At 38.9% G+C, this 24,902-nt stretch overlaps 1 protein-coding gene across 1 annotated transcript in view; it reads left to right on the top strand.

The window, feature by feature from the left end:
• The window catches only part of LMBR1 (limb development membrane protein 1), a 61,672-nt gene extending 48,655 nt beyond the window's left edge, over positions 1 to 13,017 (top strand). Inside the window, exons 10-17 of the mRNA XM_033078700.1 lie at positions 2,262 to 2,342; positions 3,134 to 3,210; positions 3,443 to 3,520; positions 3,996 to 4,069; positions 4,306 to 4,396; positions 5,843 to 5,909; positions 10,127 to 10,288; positions 12,274 to 13,017. Of these exons, the coding sequence (XP_032934591.1) occupies positions 2,262 to 2,342; positions 3,134 to 3,210; positions 3,443 to 3,520; positions 3,996 to 4,069; positions 4,306 to 4,396; positions 5,843 to 5,909; positions 10,127 to 10,288; positions 12,274 to 12,356 (713 nt within the window). The 3' untranslated portion in view covers positions 12,357 to 13,017. The remainder of the gene's footprint in view (positions 1 to 2,261; positions 2,343 to 3,133; positions 3,211 to 3,442; positions 3,521 to 3,995; positions 4,070 to 4,305; positions 4,397 to 5,842; positions 5,910 to 10,126; positions 10,289 to 12,273) is intronic.
• The last annotated feature ends 11,885 nt before the right edge of the window (positions 13,018 to 24,902 follow it).

Below are 24,902 nucleotides of genomic sequence, written 5' to 3'. Positions count from 1 at the left end.
TGTTTAGATTTTGTAGGCAGGTGATCCAGATATGAGAAAAAAACCTGGACTAGAATATTAATTTAATATAAATTTATTAGAAACTGTTTTAAAGAAGTGCATGGAGCATGGTTCTCTTACAGGTTAGCCCACAGCCAAGGGTGGGGCTGAGAGTGGGAAATGGCCAGCTGATGAAGGGTGTGAATGTAAATTAGCAAAACAACAACAGAGAGGACTTTGAGTTTATGACCTTGAACTGTGACTGCCATGGTGTGTTATTGCAGAGTGAAATTGGTCTGGAATAGACAGGGAAAATGAGCCCTTAACTTACTTTCAGGTGAGATTGCCCCACTTTTGTCCCTTTTATTTCTGAACAAAGGTGAGTGGAGAGTGTTTCTAACTTATCCCAGGCAGAATATTTCCTGGTTGTGGTTACAGAGAGTGAAAGCTAAAGCAGAAATGATGGGATGGGAACTGAAACAACAAATTTCTGGTCAGCATTGCAGAGCTGTGTCAGTGCCTGAACACTGTGCAGGGTTTGTAAAGGAACTGACATCAAGGAGGGAAACCCCAATGTGCTTGCACTGGGAAAGAGGAGTGGTTGGAAGAGAATGGACGATTGGAGAGAAAAAGAGTGGAGAGAGAAAATGGGCTTGGTTTCCTTAAGGCTGCATAGGGTTAGGAAAAGTTGATGAGCAACTTTTAAGCAGAAAATTAGTAGGAAGAAAGGAATTACAGTAAATTCACGAATACAAGCCGCACTGACTATAAGCCGCATCTCTGGGTGTTGGCAAACATTTCGGTTTTTGTCCATAGATAAGCCGCACACGAATATAAGCCGCTTTGTCGTTCGCAGCAAGGACCCGCGTGCAATTAGTAACAGAACCGCGGGAGGGCGGGGTTTACTGGCTGAGCTAAGGCTGTGCAGGCTCGGCCCACTAGGGGTCGCTGACGGGGCCAGGTGGCCCAGCCCGGTGCTGCCGCTCGGGGCCGGCCGCCGCTGCCACTGGGCTCGGTCACCCCGGGTCGGCGCTGCCCCGCGGTGGCAGGCAGGGACGGAGCTTCCCCTGCTCCTACGGCAGCGGCGGCGGGCGGGGACGGAGCTTTCCCGCGCCCGTGGCGCCGGCGGCAGGCAGGGACGGAGTTTCCCCGCTCCTGCCGCGGCGGTGGCGGGCGGGGACAAAGCACCCCGTCGGCTCCCCGAGCCACGGCAATGGCGGCGCGCGCTTCCCCCCCCTCCCCGGGCCGCAGCAATGGCGGCGCGGGCTTCCCCCCCCCTCCCCGGGCCGCGGTAGGGGCGGCCCGGATCCCCCCTCTCCTCCCCGGGCCGCAGCAATGGCGGCGCCGGGCCCCCCCCCCGTCTCTCCCCTGGGCTGTGGCAGAGGAGGAAAGAGAGCTCTCCCGCCTCTCTCCCCGCCCCCCGGGCTGCCTACAGGGAGCCAGGCTCCACCCGCAGTGCAACAGAGTAGCGATTTGTAACAATCGCAAAATGCCGACTTTGCAGCTGCTCGGCTCAGCACTCTGGCAGGCACTTCTGAGGTTGTATTAGCCGCTCCTGATTATTAGCCGCATTTCCGGTTTAGGAGCAAAATCTTAGTCAAATTGGTGCGGCTTGTATTCGTGAAATTACTGTAAAATGATGGTTGTCAGAGCTAAGCTGTTGTACAGGAGAAAGTATGAGGAGTTGCACAACAGTGATGTGTATGTTGTAAACTGGAAAGTAGAAGAGGTTGGTCTCAGGAGTGCTTGTGGGAATATCTGGTTGTGGCATGGAGGGATGGAGCAGGCAGACTGGTGTGAGCAGAAGATCCATCAGCAAACAGGTCAGCAGTATGGAAACTGAACTTGCTGAGGAGAGGGAGGGAGGGGCAGAAGCTGAATCTGGAGCTCTGGCCTCTTTAAAGGCTAAGGTCCACTTTTGCTAAATAATAATCCTCCTGAAGGGCATCTGGGGGTACTTTACATCTTGGTACAAGAACCATACGGGGATTTAAGAATGAGGCATTTGAGACATCCTGTCTGTCACACTGTGACTGGTCATTGGTCTTGTTTGAAGGTTCAGCATCAGCAGAACAGGCTGAGATCACAGCAGTTTATGCTGAGACCTCTGTGCTGAACTTTTCTGGGTAGACTCTGCTGTTTTTGAGAATTATTTGAAGAACCTCAAAGAAACACCTGCAGTTTAAAGTCACAAGTGCTAATGTGATGCCTCCTAAATTGGAATTTTCACTGTGTGCCTTGCATTCACATCTGAAAGAAAATTATGTCTTTTGTTTTATAAGGTGTATCTTCCACAGTGGAATACCAGACAGTAGAGTTGGAACGTGAGCTTGAAAAAGTGAAAAGCAAGAAAACAAATCTAGGTAATGAACTTTCTAGTGTTTCATGTAGCTTGTAGTTTACTAAATGATCTTAAGGTGCTGTTTAGTTTGGAGCAGTTGCTTGATTGATTCCAGTTTGTTCTTAAACATATTTGTGCATTTGCAAATACATTACATCAATCATTTCACCCCTTCAACAAAAAAATTATGTACAGCGTCTGATTTGGATCTTATTTTTAACATTGTTTTAGAGAAATTGTAACTGTTTGCATGGAACTTTTTGTGTATAATATGTTTATGAATATTTGGGCTAATCCTAGGACAGTCCTTTTTGTGTTCAAATTCTTTCTGTAAAATTCAGTGTTTTATTTTGTTTCCTTGCACATGCTAATGATGTCCAGTGAAGTTACTTCTATCTTTCCTACCCTTCAAGAGAACAATACTGTTTAAATATCTAAAATTCTGTTCTGTCCCTTTAGGTCATGCTAAAATATACATGTAAACAGTGTATTTGTAAATTCAGCAGATTTTAAACTTTGTAGAACTGCTGTGTGCTAGGGGAAGAAAAAAGTTACAGGGAAACATCCCTCTAAGGAAAATCTGCTTGTCTCTGTCTCCCCAGCCTTTCTCTAGAGAGGTTTCATATTTTTGCCATTGCTTTGTACAGCTGTACAGGGTTGGGTGTTCTTATGAACTTGTTGATGTGTGTTTCAGGTCAGGATACTGTTGTTATTTATATTTACAGTGTACTTATTGATAGCTGAATGATTGTTACTTGCTTTATTCTAAGGTGATCTGTGGTATTAGGCTTATGGTTTTTCTCTTCTGAACAGAACGGAGGAAAAAAGCTTCTGCTTGGGAAAGGAATTTAGTTTATCCAGCTGTCATGATATTACTCCTGATTAAGACAGTAAGAATTTTCTTTTTTTTTTCCCCCAGCAAAAAAGTATGAAGAGTTCTTTGGTTACTTCAGGGAATAGTTTTAAATTTTTGGAGATGTGTTTATGCAACAATCTTGATATTCTTTTCTTGACTGTTTAAAAAAAAACCCTTGTCATTATGGAGTCTAGTGAGAATAAATGTGTAGATTTAAAAAATGTGGAATATTTTTCAATAACAAGACTGTTTCTACTTTTTTATAGTCCTTTTCAGTTCTTTTAGTCGCTCTCAACATTCTTTACCTGTTGGTTGACGAGACTGCAATGCCAAAGGGATCAGGGGTAAAGTAATCTTCTCTTAAAATTTTCATAATTTTAGTAAAGCTTTGGAGGTCTTGCAGAAGTGCAAGTGAGAGCTTTTGCTTTAATAACATGGAAACTAATGAACCTTGACCTTGACTTTGCTTCTAGGTTTCATTCCTGTGCCCACACAAACATTTAATACATATCATGTTGAAGTGAGTTCTTCCTAAACCAGTGCAGAGGCTTTGTGTAGATACAGTGATGCAGTAAAGCAGATCAGTAATCTGGAGTTTGTAGTTTTGTCTCTGCAATACATTTCACTGCAGTTTGAAAGCTGCTGGTGCCATTGCATGAGGTGGGGGGACTTGGGGAGTGGGACATCTGAGCACCCCTGAAACACAAATTGAGAAAAGGCTGTGTTTCATGTAAGATGTTACATGTTTTGTTCTTGGTAGATGTTGACTTTATGAACCATTGCATGTCTCTTAATTGTGCAGTGTCTTTTTCCTTGTAGGGACCTGGAATAGGAAATGCCTCCTTATCCACCTTTGGCTTTGTGGGAGCAGCACTTGAAATCATTTTGATTTTGTATCCTTTCTGAAAGAATCCTGTCTGTTAACAAGTATTCTGTCTAGTTTTCTGGGACACTGGTAATACACTAAGACACTAGCCTGGAAAGAAGAAAGAGATAGGTCAGTCCTTCTCAAACACTTGAAGTGTTTTTGTTTCTTTTTTCTTTAGTTCTTAAGACTTTTCAGAGACTGCTGAGAACTTGAGTGTAACTTGCATTCCTTGCAGGATCCTTTTTTCCTTGATTCTCACAGCTATCTTATGGTGTCTTCTGTCGTCGGCTTCTACAGTCTTCGTTTTTTTGAGAATTTCACTCCCAGGAAGGATGACACAACTATGACAAAGGTAAGGTACAGTCTAGGATGGGGATGGCCTCTTCCTTGTCTTTCTTGCCACCCAAGACAAACTGACTCTCTCAGTAATTGCCCTGAATGGCTCATTTGCAGTGATCAGTATTTGTTTGTAAGCTGCGTAAACACAAACTGGAAGATTGTCAAAATGCTGAATGAGTGGGAAAAAGGATGTGCTCTGTTTAGTTTGGATGGCATCCATTCACTTGTAAAAAGCCAGGAATGGCAGAGCTTGTTAACTGGCTATAGAAAAGCAAGTGAAAGAACTTCCTTCAAAGGAACTTATTGCTAATGAGTAACTTTGATTGTGTTAACTGTACTTCAGGGAGCTTGCTTGAGGTCTGAACAACGTGGTTGCTAGAAGTAATACAGAGTAAGTAATTCAAATTTGAATAATGAAACTGAGGATGGCTATTCAGCAGCATTTTGCAATCTGAAGCTAATCTGACTTTCTGCAATTTAGCACTGGCTTTAGAATAACCAAAGCTGTTACCTAATTTGGAGGAATATGCCTAGGTTTTTGGCAAAATATTCCTACAGCTGACATGGGGAAGTGATCAGTAACCAAGGAACAGATTTTAAATTGTATTATTTTTACAGTATGTTTCATTGTTTCTAGTTTTTTAAACTAATGGATTAAGATACTTCTACTACAAATTGTTGGAACTGAGAGTGGGTATGCACACAGAATAATTAAAGTAATAAGTAGTAGAGATTTGAAATATTCTTGATATTTCCAATTGATTGTTTGCAGTACACAAGGAATAGTGTGGAAATAAATAGTGAATGTACAAATATCTACCTACTTCTAAATTTTCTATTTTTTTTCTTTCTTTATCCTTTTGGCTTCTGATAGAACTAGACTTGAAGAAAATGATCCCTTGTGAAAGAAAGTTTCAATTACTCTTTTTAAAGGCCTTACAAGAACAAGAGTAAAATCTAACAGCTGTGAATTTTTTGGTATTATTTAAAGTAGACAACAGGCATTGAATTGAAAGGAAGCTCTTTGTTGTAATTTTTTAAATAGTGCTAATCCTGCAAGCAGTTACATCCAGGGCTTAAGCTGATGTATCAGTCATCCATTCTAAGTCCATGGAATTGTTCTTTTATAAAACATTCACAGGAAGTAAGTAAACAGTTGATGCTTTGTAACAGGGTTGTTTTGAATAATTTTCAATCTGAACATATATAACACTTTGATTAAAAGCACATCAATACATATTTGATTTTCTTCTTGGATCATCTTCGTCTTGTTTAACACCATGTGGAGAGCAGTGACAGCAGCCAGCAAGACTAACAATATGTTACTGTAAATTGCTTTAGGTTCAACTTGAAGAATGTGCTTTTTAAGAATTCTTTTTCATCTTGACCACTATTTTTCATTGTGTTCCCTTCTGCAATCCCATTTATCATTTAAATGCTGTTTGTCATTTTCAAACAGATAATTGGAAACTGTGTCTCAATCTTGGTGCTGAGCTCTGCTTTGCCAGTGATGTCAAGGACACTGGGTAAGTGAAATGAAAGTAACATCATCATAAAGGATGTTTAACTGAGTTGAAAAATACAAGGAAAAAGAAGAGCCTGTAGCTGAAATTCCCATAGTATGTATTTTATTTACCATCACTTTCAGTGGAAAGAGCAGGTGTCTGTGGCCTTCATTTCTACATGACCTGTTGAACATACATCTATGTGCATGAACTGCAGAATATACTTTCTGAAACAAAAAAGATGCTAAGCATTTTTAGAGAATATATTATTTTAAGAAGGTCAGATTTACAACTTCTTAAACAGGAGATAGTGAGATGAAAAGATAGGAAAACTGATTGCCCAGAGCAGTATGAAATAGTTTCATGTTCACTGTGAAACAAGTGCTTAGTTCCTGTCAAAAAATGCATTTGGGATTTGGTGTCTGAAATTTGAGGTAACACTGAGTGCAAATGGCTTTTTAAAAACAGTTAAAAACTCTTCATTTAATAAGTTTTTTATTCAGCAGTAATACCAAACTACCTTCATTTCCCCTACAATAATATGCTTGTATTTTTTAACTTCATTTTTCAAATCTAACAATTTGGAGTCTACCATAACAGAACTGAAGAACTGATTTTGTTGTTAAGGATTGGCAGTAGCATTTGAAGTTGTTAAACTGTTTAACCAGTTGGAAAGACATGTTGTATCTTCACTTCAATTAGGTAATCTTCAGCTTGAATTCTTGAAGTTAAATTGCAAGGCTATTACATGTTTTAAGTAGTGCAGAATCCTTGTAGCTAATGTGAATTTCATTGGGAACATTAAATAGAACAAAACAAAAATCTTCACCTCGGGCTGTACAAGTCTTAAGTACAAGCTTAGAAGTTTGAGCTCAGGCCCACAGACCAGCAGTGTGTGCTCAGTAGTTCTGTAGCTGATTTTCCTTTCAGGGAGAATACTCTTGAATCAAGAGTACTTGATGATTTTCCAGTAAATTATACTGTATATTCTCATGCTATATATATCTACACATGAGGTGTTTTAATAAATTATAAATAATTTCTATAGCAAATGAAAAACCCTTTGTAATGCATTTTGGATTATTGAATCCTAAAATAGGCATTCTAGAACTTAGTTAAAAAAATCTATGGTAAAACTCCACAAAAATGCAAAAGAATGATTCAAGTATTTAAAGTATATTTAAGTTTTAAAATATAACCAGTATGATAAAGGTCTAAGAAGTGAAATGGTTCTAGCATGTGGAGCCAGATGTTACATAGAAAAATCACTGTTTAAGAATAGAATTGTAACTTAAGTTTGTGTCCACTAAGTTACTGCATTCAAGGCTTGTTAAAAAGAAAGTAAAATTAATTGTTTATGATCCATGAGATTACCAGTTGATAATAACCAGATTCTGTGGCAGTAAGTGTACACGCTGGGTCCATTGTTGTCTCATAGGAAACAGATTAATGGTAAAACTCACTTAAAAACCAGACTAACAAGTGAAATTCCTGAATAGTTTGCCATAGAGATAAATAAAAGAAGAAAAAAGATGGAACAATTAACACACAGCTAACAAATGCACAGTCACAGCTGTCCAAACAGGATTAATAGAGTGTATTAGAGTACAGTGAGTCATGTGGTGCTTTGCAGAAATATCAATGTGTGTTGCACTACATGCCACTGCCCTGTGGCACTGAATAGATGAAAAGAAATAAATATGTTAAGCAGATTCATAGTCTTTTCACTTTATTAAAAAAGCGAGATTGTAGACTATACAGAAAAGACTAGACTTCATCCTTATGGGAAAGGTGAAAAAGCAAAAGTTATCTAATACATACATTGACCTTCTTCAACTTTTAAAAATGGAAATAGTTTCTTACATGTTTCATAGCATTCTAATTAGATATGTAGGTGGTGAATGTGTCTAATCTGTCATTCTTCTAGAACTCCGGGAAAGTTTGAAGCTAAGTTACTTTACTTAAATAAGTTAACTCGTATTTTCCCAGAACTTTTCAGCCTTGTAGTAGCCCTTCAGAAATGTTTCCCACCAGCAACAGATTTTTTTTTATCACAGAGAAACAAATGGGGAACAAGGCACTTAATAGTCAAGAATACAAAAACAAAGAATTCCAGAGAAAATTCAACTTTCTAGTATTTGGAAGTTTTCCTAGAATTCTACACTTGAGTATTATGTGCAAGTAACTGGGAATTTTAAATTTGTGTGTGTGCTGTTTAAAGCATACTATGTGTTTTTAACCTGAAGAATTCTTTAATAGTTTATTTGGTAAATTTTAATCAGCTTTTTGTGTATATATTTGTGCCACTGGACGTGCAAGTTTTTTGTTCAGTTACCGAAGAGTTATTAATAGTCTTGGTTTTTTTTTTTTTCTCTGTGGGCTGAGTAGATACTGCTTCTGAAAGAAAGTCATCAAAACCTTTTCAACCTTTTTCTCCCATGAGTTTACAGACTGTTACACTGTCACTTTTCTGATGAGCAGTGACACTTTCTGTTTGTAAAAAGAAATTGAATGTAATTTATGGACAATAATTTTCCCACCTACTCCAACAGAAGTGTCAGGGTTCATTTCTGTTTGTCCTTATTACACTGCTCACTGTTCTTCTGGACCTTTATGTGTCAAGGAGTGTTATTCCTTTTCCAGACAATTCCAGTGCTCTTCCTGTTTTGTTCCTTTTTCTTTAAAGTTTTGGAGACCTGTACATTCAAACCTGACTTAATTTTCTTGTGGCTCCACAGTCTGACTAAAACACTGCTGCTTTGGAGATGTTGAGGACACTGTTTGCCTTCAAGTGGGAAAGCAGCTCTGTGTTTATTGTCCTTCATCTCTTTACCATTCTTACAGCTGGTTTCTTCTTTCTGTGCTAAGACCTTCTGTGCTTTTTTAGTATTTCTCCCTGCCTCTTTTGCTGTTTGGATCAGTGATTGTTTGGTTTCATCCTTTGAAACTACTTCTTTTCATTTCAGTATTTTTTCCTTAGATACCAAATTTAATTAATTCCCATGTTTTAATTTAAATGTCTGATGCTGAGCATAAGATATGTGTTTATCTTTTAACATTGTGGTAATTGGCTTGCAGGTCTTGGGTATCCAGGTACAGTGAGATTCCTAAGTGGCAGGTTTACCCTTGGAAGAAGTGCAGCAGACCCATAATTCTATCTCTCCATTTATTATCACTTTGGAAGTCAGTTTTTAAAAGCCCCAAATCGCTTTCTAAATAAGATGATAGAGAATCAGGGGCTTTTACAAGTTTCAGAGCCAGGGTTTCTTTGTGATTGCCTCGTTTGCTGCTGCCATTTTAGTTCTGGGACAGTTTCCTGCTTTTGCACTGTTGTGCGGGCACACTTCCCTCTGACATCTTCTGAGCCAAAGGTTTTTTGGGACTACAACAGCTTTTGAATCCTAGACAATGGTCATGTGGCTGTCATCTGAGTGTTCTGCCATATGTTCAGTGCAGTACTCCACGACACTTAATCAAAGAACAGCCTGTGGTTCTTCCTCTTTTGCCTTCTGCCATGGGCCCTGCACCTTGTAGATGTTTCCATGGTTCAGAAAAATGTTGTTCACTTAATTGCTGATCGACAGGCCTTTGATCAGCACAAAGCCCAAGTGTCAGGGTTAGAGGTGGCCTGGGAAGGAGACCTGTCAGCACCATCTTTCAACCTCTTTTCCTTCTGTGCACATGCTCCATGGCTGTAGTGGTGGGTGTATCAAGAAGAAAAACTGCAGTTGGAAAGATGTCTTTAAACTTTGGTTTCAAAAGCAGTGCTCTGGAAGGAGACTTAAAAGGTTTAGTGTTTACCTATAAGATGTTGTGGCTCTCATAGGCTGTTTGCTACCTATATTTTTAAAAAAAAATCTCAAGGTGCATTTCACTCTTTTCTGGAGTCATTAAGGACTTTATAGAAACTGAGCAGTTTTTATACTAAAACTGATTTTTTCCTTCTTATATTTACTGAAATTATAAAAAGAGTTCTTACCTGTAATAGACAATTCAACTCCTATTAGTCAAGCATTTTACTATGAAATTTAAAAAATATTTTGATAATGGTGTTTTACAGTTTTATAGTGACCAACAAACATTGTCTTGTGTGTTTAACCATGTGTCTTCTGGTGTGCTGTCTGTAAGAATTTTGCATCCAAATGTAAATGTAATAAAAAGGAATTTTTGCATTTCCTGGGAAAAATGTTATGAACGTTTTGATCTCAATCTTCTAAATCTTGTGTGCAATTTAACAGGAATCACCAGATTTGATCTCCTTGGAGACTTTGGAAGGTTCAACTGGCTGGGGAACTTCTATATTGTGTTATCTTACAACTTGCTCTTTGCTATCATGACAACGTTGTGTCTGGTCAGAAAGTTCACTTCTGCTGTGCGAGAAGAGCTCCTGAAGGCATTAGGTAACACAGCCTGAAAATTCACTGTGTGCTTGACCATTCCCTTTCTCCACCACTGACACCTTGATGTGCTACTGGTAAAGTTCTGACACAGCTCACAAAATACTTTTTTTTGGTGGAAATTTCTCTAAGTTAAGGTGAGAGGATGAATAACATGTTGTTTTTTGAAGACTCCCGAACTAAGGTACAGTGTTAATTTTAATGATATGCCTGTGGTACTTACTGATCTCCAGGTGGATTTTCTGTCTTTGGAGAACCCAGAAACATTCTCGTTGCTATAAGCAGTTATTCCAAATTAAAATTTCAGCTTGTGTGTGGGTTGGCTTTTTTCTTTTTTGTTTAAAGCAACTTACTAGTTCTTTAAAAATAGTTTGCAGAGCTCTTAACTGCCTTGTTGTCATACATTTTTTGAACATCTATTCAGAAAATTTTTGTACAGAATGTACAGAATCTTAATAACTGGCTGAGTAAAACCTGATATAATGAAAAATTTGATTGAATTTTGAATTGATATTTCTTGACCTTGATTCTTTCATTAACCTCTTGATTCTTTCATTGATATTTCTTTCAATCTTGAAAGGATTGAAACATACTTGATACTAAGAGGTTAAAATGTTTTTTTTTTATTGTTGTTGCCTCATCTTATTTCTAACTAGCAAAGCTCTTATCTTTAGATCCCTAGAGTAATATTTGCTAAATTGAGAGGATTAATGGTGAAACTTCAGTGTTTCTTTGTAACTGAGGATTCAGTTTGCATCATCTACAGGTTACTCCTGTTAGTTTTCACTTTCAGAGTTGTGATGCTGAAACAAAATCCAAGCACTTCCCACAGTGCTGATGGAAGATTAGTTTAAAATTATTGTAAAATAATTCAAGTATTTAATAAAAAATTACAGATGTTGAAGGCGGATTAACAAACATAAAAATGCAGGCATAGTAGGGTAATTGTCACTGGATTTGACACAAGTAGGGAGTTAGAAACACTGAAATGTGCAGGTTCCTGACACAAACTGGGTTTGTTTTCACTGCTGTACATCACAAATGATGTCTGTCAAAAACTGTCCCATGGAATTCAAAGAATGAGAACCAAAATTGGCCTATGACCAAAAAATTTGCGTATTAGGACTGCAAATAAAAATATTAAGGAGATTTTTGTTTTTTGGTAGTGCAGTCAGTTTTGGAATTCCAATTCCAACAGTGCAAGAAATTTAATTTTGTACCTCATGGCACTTCAGCAAAACATTCAGTGTAGTCTACACTAAATTAATAAGAAACTCTTTCTGGGTTTGATCCTTCATTTTGGAGACTTGATAGGAGACTTCAGAGAGAAACTGTAGCAAGCGAGGAAGGACTGACATCATACCTCCTTTGAATAAAATACAGCTAAATTTGCCATCTTTCCTCATCTCCCCTGCCCCAAAAAAGAGTAATTTAACTGCTTGCCTGGGGCAGGATGTGAGACTTGAATTAGCACTCAAAATAGAGAATTGTGCAATCAGAACAAATGGCTTGAAACAGATAAGTCAGTAATAGTATAGTCCTAAAAATGTAATTAGACATATAAATAGTTTAGAGATGTGATCTGGTCATCATCAATGACATTAAGATCAGCAGTGGATAATTTGCAAAAAGATGTTATAGTTTAAAAGAAATATTTTAGCTAATTATTTAGGTCTTTGTAGGCAACAGGGTAAATTATTGCAAGTCTTTCTTGCTTCTTAACATCTGAATCTGTGATTTAAGCAATGGAAAGTTAGGATTCTGTCTTCCACGCTTGTCTACTCAATGGATTTTCTCATTTAAACAATACTGAGGGAATTTCCCAGAAGCAGTTCTTACAGGAGGTAGAACATCAGTTCTGGTCTTTAGCAAATGTGAAGTCCACAAACACAAAGTAGAATTTGGATTATCTATGTTCTTTTGAATACCTGTGTGCATGAAACAAGGGGGGAAGTCTTAATTTTTCTTTATTCTGTAATGTTTTGCAGGATTAGATAAACTTCATCTATCAAACAATCCAAGAGACTCGGAGACAAAGCCTTCTGCAAACGGCCATCAGAAAACACTGTGATGATAGTCACCTGCAATCAGCAGAGCTGAGAACATCAACCTCATGGCATTCCTGTCATCTCATCAGCATTTTTGTATTGCTTTTAGTTGTTAGTTTGGGTCGAGCGTTGTCTCGTTTTGATGCTGTGTGCTTCTGAGGAAGTCAGGTGTGTCAGATTCTTCTCTTTCCAGTGAACTTTTGGTCTGCTTCTTTATTTCCCAGTAAGTTAATGCAGGAGGTGCCTTGAAGACTGGAAGCTGAAGAGAAAAATGCATTCCTTTTTATTTGTTGAATGTCTCACATCTTTATTTTGAAACTTGCTACCATATGAATGCACAGTACCTCCTGTGTTATACAAACACAGCTATAAATAACAACTTTGGGACTTGATTAAAAAAAATAAAAGAAAACGTACACTTGAAGACCAATATGACCCTTGCTGGAAATGTAAACTACTAGGAGTATCTGTGACAGGAGATAAACAGCTCTACTGAGAGTGAGTTAAAAAGGACAGGAGAGGTGTCTGGTTTGGAGGACAGGTGTTTGCTGAGAAAGGTAGAAGACTTGCTTTGAAATGGAAAATGTAAACTTTTTTCCTCCAAATTATTATAATTTTGAAATTTAGGGGCTTTTAGGCAAAGATTTGGGAATTAGGAATAACAGTTCTTTACTAGGAAAATTACAGTAGAGATACAGTACTACAAAGAACAAACCCAAAGCACTGACAGAGTCAGAATACAACCTGACACCCCGTCAGGCAGGGTGTTGGCAGCAGTCCCATTGAATGGTGGCTGCATCCTCCTGCAGTGACAGATGTGGTTCAGTTGGAGCAGTGGTCCTGTAGAAGGTGCAGTTTTCCTTCAAAGGTCCAGTGATGATGTGGAAAGGTTCTGTTTTCCTTTGGAATTCAGTGGAAAAAGGGCTCCCTTGGTGTTTCAAATGTCAGTTTTTATCTTGGTAGGAAAGGCTTGGCTCCTCCTCCTGGCTGGAGCATCTTCCAATGGGATGGTGTAATTTTATCAGTCATGCAGTGAGACTCAGTGGCCCATTAAAAGAAGATATCTCCTGGAGGAAGGATGGGTTGTGAAAAGATAAAGAACACTGCCCCACCTGGTTTTAACAGCTGGCCCATTAGCAGAATATCTCCCACAGAGATAAGGGTCACTGCCTCACCTGGTCTCAGCTGATGGTGATAGAATACAAACTTTTGGTCACGTCCTGTATTGCAACCCAAGAGAAAAGGTCACAGTTCCCTCAGTGCTGGATGCAGTAGGCTGTCACAGAGCTTTCTCAGAAGGCCAGTGCTTTCAGCTCTCTGTCCTTTGCTCTAAAGGCCAGCTTGCTTTACTGGTGGTCAAACAGTGTCTTACAGAAGTCCAAAATGAAGATTAACTTCAGTGTTAAATCTGAGCCTAGTATGCTTTGTAAAAAGCTGTGTAGACCCCCTGTGACAGCTCTCACAGTTCTGGGAGCTGTTGTGCCATGGAGGTCCCTTCCCCTACCCAGTTCCCCCTGTGAAATTCTTGATGAGCTACTGTGTGTAAGCAGTACCTGGAATCAATGCAAGGAGCACAGGCCTACGAGGCTGCAGTTGCAGTTTTCTGCAATCTTTAATTTGAAGTAAATTTCTCTGAATTTATACTTCACTTACCAGGATTTCTGTTCAGTGGCATAATCCAGTTATCTGTCACTAGCCTGTTTTTTAATGTACACATGAACATGTATATAGGCCTATACGTGTAGATATCGTAAATTAAATTCTGAGATTATAGAGATGACAATAAGTGGTTTGGTAAGTAAAACTTGTGTGGTCAGTCTTGGTAGTTTGAATTTCTGCAGTGTTACAGTGTAACTGCTCAGAGGCCTTAGATTCAAGATGGCATCAGTGGGTGATAATGTCCTTTCTTGTAGCATTTCCTTGCAGCCTTAGGAATCCTTTAAGCAGTTTATAGTAAAAAAAAAACAAAAACAAGTAAGTATTCAAAATCTGGTTGCACTTTTGCCCTGCTCAGCTACAAGTAATCTTCTATGATGCCCAGTGAGTGCCCATCATGTAGGGAGCCAGAAAATTTTCCTGTTCATTTTCTGTTTCTGCAAAACAAGTCTGCCTGTCTGTAGTTGGAGGTCTTACATTAGTTGGTGACAACTTGTTTTCCAGTGTGGTTCCAAAGTAAGGTAAGCTTTGTGTCAGAAACTCTTTGACTCTTCTGCTGAGATGACTGCTCTGGGCTGTAGACCTTGTTGCTGTGTGTGTGAATGTCTGCTTGTTTTTTTTTCCCCTAAAGTGCTTCAAAAATCAAGCTCCAGTACACATGAGGATTTATTTTTTTGCAGCTGCCTTTTCTGACTTGAACTGGGGCATAATGTAAATATTTCTGTAGTAAATATGATGCTAGAGAATTACTTTTTTTTGTGTGTGTATGATTAGTATAACTTCAAGGTTTATTGAACTGACTATTGATGTGTTGTATCAAGCCCTGGAAGAAAAAGTAAAATTACTTGATTTCACTAAGATTTACAAGCATCTTTTCTCTTGTTTAATGCTGACACTTTAGTGAGAAATCTTTATCTGAGTCAGAGTTCTGCAACCAGTAACAGAGAGCTATAATTAAAAGTTGTTCTAAAATGAGTTTATATTTAAAATATTGGGACATATATTATTAGGGGCATTGGTCAGGTGTTCTCAGAGCTTGTAGCCTTATGGATTGGCATCATAGTTAAAAACCAGTGAAATATGTCCACCTTTTCATGCAAGTCATTGTATGACCAAAATGGTCCTTGTGTCTTAGTGGGACTGGTGAATTGTGTGTGAGGCCAGTTAGCTTTATAGAAATATTTTTGTTACAATGCTAAGGCAGTTAATACATTCTGAAGAAATTAATATTAGGAATAAACCAGCATAGGTCTTGCTCTTTGTGCCTTTGGAGAGATGTTTGTCATGGCATCAGTGACCCAAGAAGGCAGAAAAAGGTGAATTATAATGTGTGTGTGGCTTCTGCAAGTGAGTTGGGCAATTACTTCAGCTGAGCAGGGGCAGTTCCTGCCCAGAAGCACCCAAGCTTCAGGCAAGACTTTAAAACTCTTTTTCAAAACAAATGTTAGGGCCTTGACTGTCCCCACCTCTTCTGCTGGATTCTGCAGGCAGATGTGTGGGTTAAGACTGTGTTAGGGAGGACTTTACACTGGACTGTGTGGGATGGTTGAGGTGCTGTATGGTTTCCAGGATGGGTGAGAAATTCAGAACTACCCTGTGCAACTACTGACAGTGTTTTGTTTTAAAATCAACTGCTGATATTGTGGCACTGTCTACACTAAAATACGCCTTTGGCCTTGAAAATGACGTGCTTATGCAAAGCTTTGTCACTGCATGCAAGATACAGGTCACTGTATACTTTTCACAGAAGCATATGGTCACTTAATTACAAGCAACTGGTAATTCATTAATGGATATTGACAATACATTCCTAGTATTTTGACTCATGTAGAGTCAGGTGGTCTATACCTTCAAGGTATATACAGCTGATCTTAGTAACATTAACATCTGCCTCACTTCTTACGAGGCAAAAAGCACATCAATTCTTGCATCTTCAACTAGATTCCACACAAGACCAAAAAATAGATATAAACTGAGTGTTTTAAGTGAGCTGTTTTTGGCTTTTTTTTTCTGTGTTGGTAGCACAATATTAAATGCAATTGCAGAGCTGTAATATTTGTGGGGTTTCTAAGCATAAAGCACACATGCTTATCACTTTAAGCTAAAAAATAATAGTATTGGTAACTGTACTAGAAACAGTTTTGCATTCATAGGGAGCTTTGTTTACTGTCTGTAATGTGCTGTTTATCTTTGGCCCTGTTCCTCTGATACCTTTGACCCTGTTGGCTGTTCTAGTGTCATAGAAATTAAAAGATTTGACAAGTTGTTTTCCTTGTCTGGTTCCCAAGTACCACCTGGAGCACCAGTGGAGGGAGGGCTGGGCTGCCCATGCAAGCAGGAGCTCCTGCAGCAGGTGCTTGGCAGGATGGACATGGGAGCAGATCCTGGGGACATGTCCTGCCCTGTGTCAGCAGGAGTGGCACATCCTCCCCTGGTTCACCAGGAGTAAAGGGTGCCAAGGGGCTGCAGCCCCTGTCCATCCCACCGTGTCTCTGCCACTCATCTGTGAGTCTGTGAAGCAGCTGATGCTACTTGAGGTGCTCACATGTGCCCAGTGCTGTGTAGTGAAGACATGATGGCCCTTTTCTTAAAGAATTTACAGTTTAAATTAGAAAGGAATAAGGTAGAAACAGAAAGCAGTTGGCCTCTTCCTGCATGAGGCTTTCCTTGAGTTCTTGAAGCATACTCTAGGTTATTTCCCATCTCTTCTTCCTCTTCCTTACGAAAGTGAGGTGATGGTATGTGTACAGGATGTGAGCCTTACCCTTAGTGAGCTGGCATCTAAAATTTTGAAATAACAAATACAGGAAAACAACTAAATTCTGTTTAACATATTCCCTGATCTTGAAAATAGCATTTTTAAAATAGAGGTGAAATAATCTAAACAGAGACAGGACATTAAGGCCACATAAATAACCTGTTCAAAAAGAAATGTGCTTTTTTGTTTAAAAAAGTGTTGATGTGAACTGTGAATCTTTAATTACTTTAATGAAATAAGATTCCCTACCTCATAGTATTATAATTTTTGTTGTTATTTTAGTGCTGAGTTGAGACAATATTGCCTTCACTGACTTCCCTCCCAAACTCATGAGCCCTGAATTTGCTATTGGTAAGCTGACAGGTTATTTCAGTCACATTGTCAGGATTTAAACTTTACAAAAATGCTACTTTTGAATTTATCCCATTCAGTAAGAGCAAACTAATGCCACAGCCACCAACCACATGATGATACAACTTCAGCTCCCTTTTCTACCTTGTCCCCTTGAGACAGACAAAACATGAAATAGCAGAAGAATCCACATAGATTTGATTCATGCAGTGTAAGAAAACATACCAGAAGGCAACTTTAATGGAAGGCTTTTGTAATATTTCACAACTGAAGCACGTTCTTTCAAAGAGAAGGAAGAAATGTATATCATTAGTCAAATGTCAGTTGTATGTTCTCTAAATATGCCAGTAATTCACTGACACTGAAAAAAAAATCATCACTTCTAAAAATCTCTTCTTAATTCACAGTGAATCAGTGAATTGGGCTTCTATAGAAGCCTGTGAACTTCTGAAGGTTATCTGTCTTGGCAACGGAAACCTGAGGATGCTTGCTAGTTTTGTGTTAATTACCATGTTTTGCCAGTAACTTTTAGATTCATTTATTGCTCATAATATTTTTTCAATATACATAGCATTAAATATTTTAACAAATATAGAAGGTGACTCCAAACTATCAAAGAGAGTGTGAGAAATATCCTGTAATTGCTGATATTCATAACATACTGAATTCCAAACTATTTAGAAACTCTATGTGTATGAAGGTCTTGCATCAACACAAATTAGGGAATCCTAGTAAGAATTAGCATTTTAGGTATCAGAATGTTGATATGTACCTACTTGAGCACTTTGGAATGCTGCTTCTAGATGTTTGTTGCTCACTAACCCCAAGCTTGCTGTTGCTTTTCTCCCTACCCCCATTACATTGTTTTATAGTCGGCATCACTGGATGAAGCTCCTTTCCTTAACAGGGCTTTATTTTGCATTCCTCATCTATTCCCTACTTCCATAGATACCAGCTATTGAAGTATTGGGGCACTTGCTTTGAGTTCAATGTATTTATTTTCCCACATAACCTGTACAGAGATATTCCCTACTTGGAACTATTCTTCCACTACAAAAATGTTCACTTTTATTAATTTGTTTTTTACCACTAAACTACATTTAAACAATCCTGTCACTAAAGGGTCTTGTAACAAATTACCAGGAACTCAAATCAGTTTGAGTCATGAGTGGGAGGGTTTAATAATTGCATATATTTGTGCTTTTAGCTTCCAGCCCCACTTCTCAGTGAGGGGAATGAGCTGGTTTGGCCGTGGGAGCCCCTGGGGTGGCTCCTGTTGTGGACCTGGCTGCAGCTCATCTGCTGTGGGATGTACAGAGAGAGCTCAGCTCTCACTGCCTCCCTTGGGAGGTGGACACATTTTGTGTCAGCTCTCTGTTCTCATCAGGGTCAGGCTTTGCAAGGTGCTGAGGTGAGGATTTTTGTATTTCATCTATGTGAGCATGTTGGACCTTCTCTCCCCATGTGAATTGATCATTCAGAGAAGTGGCATGATGGTGATACCTGTGCAGTGGGTTCAGTAGGTGTGTTTAAATGCTTAAGAAGAGAATTAGCTGGTGCATGATTTCCCTTTTCCCCCCTAACCATGAGTTTCTTTTAGTCTGGACCAAAGTTCTTAAGAGTCACAAAATCTCTGAGAGTGCTTTCTCCTCCTTGGCTTTATATAACAAATTTTCAGTCACTTTTACTTTCTTAAAGGTAGATTTCAAAGAATTTTGGTGTGATTTCTGTTGCTTTGAGGAGAAGTGGATAGAAAAAGAAGATATGTTTGGGTTGTGGGATTTGAAATCTTGGTGTGTGTGTGTGTGTATATGAAACACATGTACACAAAAGAAGGCTGCATTTCCTTTCTTGTGGGGTGTGGGACCCAACCCCACATTACCTAAATAGAAATCATGTGTTGTGCTTGTCTCCACTAAATTTTATCTTTAAAATTCCCAGTAGGAGACTGAGGATGTTCTCAGGGTGCTGCTGGCACCCTGATCCCTGTCATGTGGAATTGGCTTCATGTGTGCTTGGGTGGCATGACCGTAAAAACACAATTCTGAATTCTGAACTGGCCTTTCCTTGGCTGTTGGTGCTGCTGGCTGGGCTGTGATGGTGGCAGCATGTACCTTCACTGTGCACATTCAGTTTTTTCACTGCAGTGTTACTGGCTAATATCACAGTTTACAAAAAAAAAAATTATAAATTACGCACAATCTCTAAACTGTGTGCGGCTGGGAGGTGCTGAATGGAACTGGTGGTCCCCTCTTAGTCTGATTTGTGCTTTAGGTTTTGTAAACTCCACAGTCCTGAGCAGCTGACTTTTGTTTCACATAGATGTATCTGACCGAGGTATAACAGCTGAAAAATTGTGCTTTGAGTGTTACTTCAATCTCAGCAGTTTTCAGTGTAGATACCTTCTCCCCACCAAACCCTTCCTGGTTCATTTTAGATCATCCAGAATTATGATTTATAATGTTCTCTGTTGTGGGTATTTTGTTGTGTTACAAAAAAAAAAAAAAGAGAAAAAAAGAAAATATCTGCTGCCTTAGCTAGGCCGATGTTTTGGTTTTGTTTTGTGGAAAGCAGTGGTAATATGTGTTTTCCTTTGTTTGAAATGTTACACTGTTTTGTAGGAAAATTTTTTTTACTGTGTTTTCAATAAAGGTAAAGTGTGATTTATAGCTGAGTATTGTGCCTTTTTTTGTTATAAGCAATAAAACAGTAAGAATCTGTGTCATTCTAAATTATCCTGTCAGTAATTGGTATGAATAGTTGTGTTCTCCTCTCTTCTTCCTCCTCCTCCCAATTTAACCTGCTTTTGAGATTCTCAAATGGTTGCATTTCTAAAGTAGCTGAAGTAGGGAATGTGGTGGAGATTCCTCTACATTCAGAGGCATCACAGCCCTGTGTTTTAAGACAGGTGTGCAATTTATTTGAACCCTCTGCTTTAGGCCAGTGGGGATTGTTTATAGCAAAGCGTGCTCATTATGTAATTTGTAAGTAATTTTCAATCATTTAATAGTTTGACTGAAGGGCAGTATTTACATCTTAAACCCCTGACCACCATCCTTCCTAAACTGTAACTTAAACAACTTCAGACTTTAAATTCCATTTCACAGGAGAGTTTGAGTTGTTTTTAAAGTTCAAGAATCACGTGGCTGGAAGGGAGCTGGAGATGTTTGATCCATCCAGCTGCACAGAATCAAACATAGCTGCCTTATTCCTGATATTTAACCAGCCTGGCAGGGGCTATCTGTGATGGGATTGCTGTGCTGTCTCTAGGGCAGTATATTCCAGTGTTTAATTGTCCAAGATTTCATAAATGTCAAATGTGAAGGGCCCTTGCCATGCTTTAAACTTTAATTCTGTTCTCAAACATCCATAGTAAAACAAACCTTTCTGCTTGCACCAGTTTTTTCCACCCCTGAAAGGTTACATTTTGCTTTATGAGATGTGACCCCCAGTCCCCTCAATGGTTTTCTGGAGGTCTCTTATCCTGTCTGTGGGAATTCTTATGTATTTTTGGAAATGCAGAATTCAAGTGGACGCAGAAACCTCCTTGAACTCTGGCACTACATCATGTGTTCAGTACTTCTTTCTTTGTGTTTTTTAGGGGTTGGTTGGTTGGTTGGAGTTGGTTTTTTTGACAGACAGTGGGAGAAGAGGCATCTCAGGTGTCCTCAGTATAGATTTTTATGCCTTTTTGCTGCCTTGAGTATGTTTCTGCATATTGCAAATAGGCCTGGGCAATCTCATCTTCATATCTGAAGATGTTCCCACAGGGCCTCAACAACACAAATACCTAAAAGCATTGCTTTTCTAGAATTTAATGATCTTGAGTGTAATCCCAGCTCACTGTGGCCACTTTCTCCTGATGTACCCCTGTATCTGAAAGCTCTGCAGAGACTTGGACTTGTCTGTGTTTTTCTGCCCATAAATGTGTGCAGCAGTTTTAAGGGACATTTTGACATCTGTATCATGACCAGGCAATGTGAGCCTTTGTCTCTGTGCATTTCCTGGGAGAGAAAATCTGGTAGGAAAAGGAGCCATTTTTTCAGGGAGTGTGGGTTGGGAAGTGGGAGGCAAAGTAGCAGCAGCCTTATGGCACCTGAACACTTTCCTATTGTTTCATTTTTTTTTAGTAGCTTTTTTCTACCAGCACATTTGCTCTCTTCTTACTGCAAGAAGTCACCCTTCATAGCAAGTATCAGAGTATTTAAAATGGACTTTTCTAGACCCAAGGAAATTAGGAGCCCAAATCTCACAAAAATCCCTCAGACATGATGTGGAAAACTAAGAATTTATATAAAGTTTGGCAGAAAATTTAGGAGATCCAACATCATCTCATATTCTATTTATTCTATAGTCTGATTCACTGCTGAGAGCTGTTACGACCTACTGAGTTCCAAATGGATCCCTAACACAACAAGGTATTGAAAGGATGTATCCATTTGTCAGTAGAAACTGGATTTGTTTCTGTGTTAGTAAATGCTGATTTAGCAATGTAACATAAAAGAAACAAGTTCCCTGAGAGCCTTTGTATTTGGATGTATTTAAATCCCAAAGGGATGAGAAAAGCAGCAGCCCCTCCTGCACTCTGTGAGAGAATTCTGTATAGCAAAGAGCAAGTGGGGAACCTGGTGCTTCCCCCCAGGACTGCTCAGTGTCAGGAAAGAAACATCCCAGTCTCTGCCATGCAGACGTTCACACTGACCTTCAGTGGTATGTGTAAAACAAAAAACAAATAAACAGCAGTCCCACCACAGGCCTCCTCCAATATTTACACTTTGTGGTCTCCAAACAATCCTGGCTGGTGACACCTTGTGCTCTCTGAAACACTCATGAAACACTGTTTTTATCTTTAATGTTTTACGTGATTGTGTATTTAATCAATAACAAGCCTGGTGAGTTGTACATGACTGCTGTTAGCTGGGTTCTAGAACTGAATGCGTTGCAATTTTAACAAGGTAAGATTACACCCAACTCTTACATAATTTGGGGTTTCTGTTCACCATCAAATAAAGGTTGATCAATTTGAAAACACTTCTGGCTCTCTGTTATGCTTGGTCTTAATTTATAGTTATATCAAACTGGACCTGACCTGACCTGGTTTTATAACCAAGTGAGCTGGAACTGTAAAAAAAAAAAGAGGAAGGCTCTTTTCCTGCATGAGACAGGGATCTGTGAAGTTCCTCTGCTGCTAAGATACTATCTTCTTTGAGCTACTCCTGGATTTTCTGTAGTATGACCTGACCCAACTCATATCCATCCATCAGTAAATAAAGTCTAAGGTTGGGAAGAAAAAGAAATGTAAATGAAATTTAAACCAGAACTTTTGCTAACTGGTAAATCAGCATGAGTGATCAATGTGAATGGAAAGGAAATCAGCATTATGAATAATTAATTGTCATGTTTTAGGATGTAAAAATTAAATTCTGCTCTGTTTTAATGTATAATATTGAATAACTTTTTAAAATCCTAGAATAACTGAAACAGAGCAATTGAATTTATTGCTGAAAACAGCATTCCCTGTACATTTTATGTTTGAGGCTTCCTAAAGCTTGGACAGAGTGGCATGAAGTGACTGTGCAGTCCCCCATCGGTATGCAGAGCTGCATCAGTCATCTGTACAGCAGCACAAGACTATGATAAAATGAAACGATGAAACAAAGCACCGAGGTGAACTTTGTCCAGGGGGAAGCCTTTTTAAGTGATCCAATGTCAGCAAATTGCTTACTAATGTGTTGACTTATGGCAACCCTCAAAAGTAAAATGAAAAGGCTGGAATTTACAGCATATCAATGAATCAGTTGATAAGCTTTTACTGGTTTAATATCCTCCTAGTTTTGCTGCTTGGAGCCACTTCAGGTTAGCAACAGAATGTTTACCATCTCTGTGTGATAAAGGAAGTCAAAGGACTAAACAAATTCCAGGACCATTATACTGTTTGGTGAGATTTAAATTAAAATCGTTGGGAGAAATCATGTGGAGGGGGGAGGAAGAAACTGAAGTCAACTGCATCATTTCACAATGACTTACCTCGCTTCCTAAACAATGGCAGGATTTTTAGCAGAGCTGGAGATAATGTAATGCATTAGAAAAGATTTAATTGCACCAATAAAAGGCTATACCACAATTAAATGACATACAGAGTGACATTTATAGGTAGGATCAAAGAAATTCACTACCTAACATGCTGAAGCAACACCCTGCTCTCTGTGTATAGGAGTGCTAAAAAGTAGCCTACTTTGGTTTCAGTGACCTTTCTTATCTCCTTTGATCTAGATTATTAAAAATTTTAATGCCAGGTGTAATAAGGGCTACTGTAGCACTCTGAAACAAGCAATATGTGTCCTTCCTAGTACTAATATTTCAGACCTTGTTTTTTATTTTGTGATATTTACTTAAGCATATGAAACTTGACATTTAACCTTTGTGATCCTTCCAGAGGAGGCAGGTTATTAAAAAACATAGTTGGCTTTTTTTTTTTTTGCTATTGTGATGCCATTTGATTATGCTAATGTTTAGGGAGTGACATTTTAAAAGCACAGTTCAATTTTGAGAAGCAAATTTTATTTTAGGAAAGCTTTTTAGTGTCTGGAAATGGATAGCTCCTTGTGAAAACTTTTTTTAATGTTTTCATTAACCAACACTTACAAGTGTGAGAGTGAACAGCAGGAAACACTCATCTTGAAAACCACTAAAAAAAAATAAGTGCAGGTCCTTTAATCACAACTTGCACTAAATTTATTCAAACCTGGCTAACTGTTATGAGAAGACTTCATACATTTATTCTTAATAGAAGGTGGAAAAACAGTGCCCATTTTGTTGCCTGTAAAATCCTGAAGTGCTACCTGTGAGAATGAGCTCCTGCTGCTGAGGCCTCTCTGTGGGCACTGTTTTGGATGAAGACCTCCCCATGGATTTTATAACTGGGCTGAAATGTGGGCAGCCAGGTACCAAAGACAGACCCTGAAGCCAGCCCAGGGGAGGGGGCTTGGAGAGCTGCTACTGCTGCAGCCATCTGGGGTTCAGTGAGAGAAACTTTGACCAATGACTTTCATCATATTTAGGAGCCTTCTTCAACCTCTTGTGCTGAGACCTTGTTTCATGGCTTAGCATGGTATTTTGGGAAACTGGAGCCTTGATGGGAAAGAAGCCTACATGTGCTTCCCCAGACTTCCAAACAGCAGGAAAATCAAAGTGTTGCTGTTGTCTGTTCCAGTCACACTTATTGAAGAGAGTCTTCAGGGCTTGGGCACTTCTGAGTGTTACTCAGTGTTCTTCAGTCACCTTCATGTTCTTTTTCTCTGCTACAGGGAAGGATTTTGCATTGATTCTAAAGAGGATGGAATGAACAGACTGACAGAACACCTGAGTGGCTCCAGTGCTGCCTGTTCAGTATGAATAAGAAGGAATAAGTGAGAAGGGAGGGAGCTGGTATTCAGCAGTTCTGGTTTGAGGAAGCTGAATTGCCTCAAGGAAGCAAATACAACACAATTTTTTGTCAAATAATTGCTTTTTAAAATTTTCTATCCTTAGGAGGCACTGCTTCTCTTACCAATAACAATATATCCCCTCCAGAAAGCTTGAATTCTGTAAGACAATTCTGCTCAAGAAGAGGAAACTCAAATTTATATAATTTAATTATTTATACCAAACAATAATTTAATGAATTTTTTTAAACTTTAGCTTTTGTAGTGCATTTATTCCATCTAGTTTCTTAATAAAAGTGCAATGCATTTGGAACATTATTAAGAAATAAAAATTGTCTGGTGACACACCTGTAGCAGAAGTAAGGCTTACCTAATTAATT

The sequence above is a fragment of the Catharus ustulatus genome, chromosome 1, assembly GCF_009819885.2.
Source record: "Catharus ustulatus isolate bCatUst1 chromosome 1, bCatUst1.pri.v2, whole genome shotgun sequence".
Lineage (NCBI taxonomy): Eukaryota > Metazoa > Chordata > Aves > Passeriformes > Turdidae > Catharus > Catharus ustulatus.
This window is presented reverse-complemented; position numbering and strand designations above follow the sequence as displayed.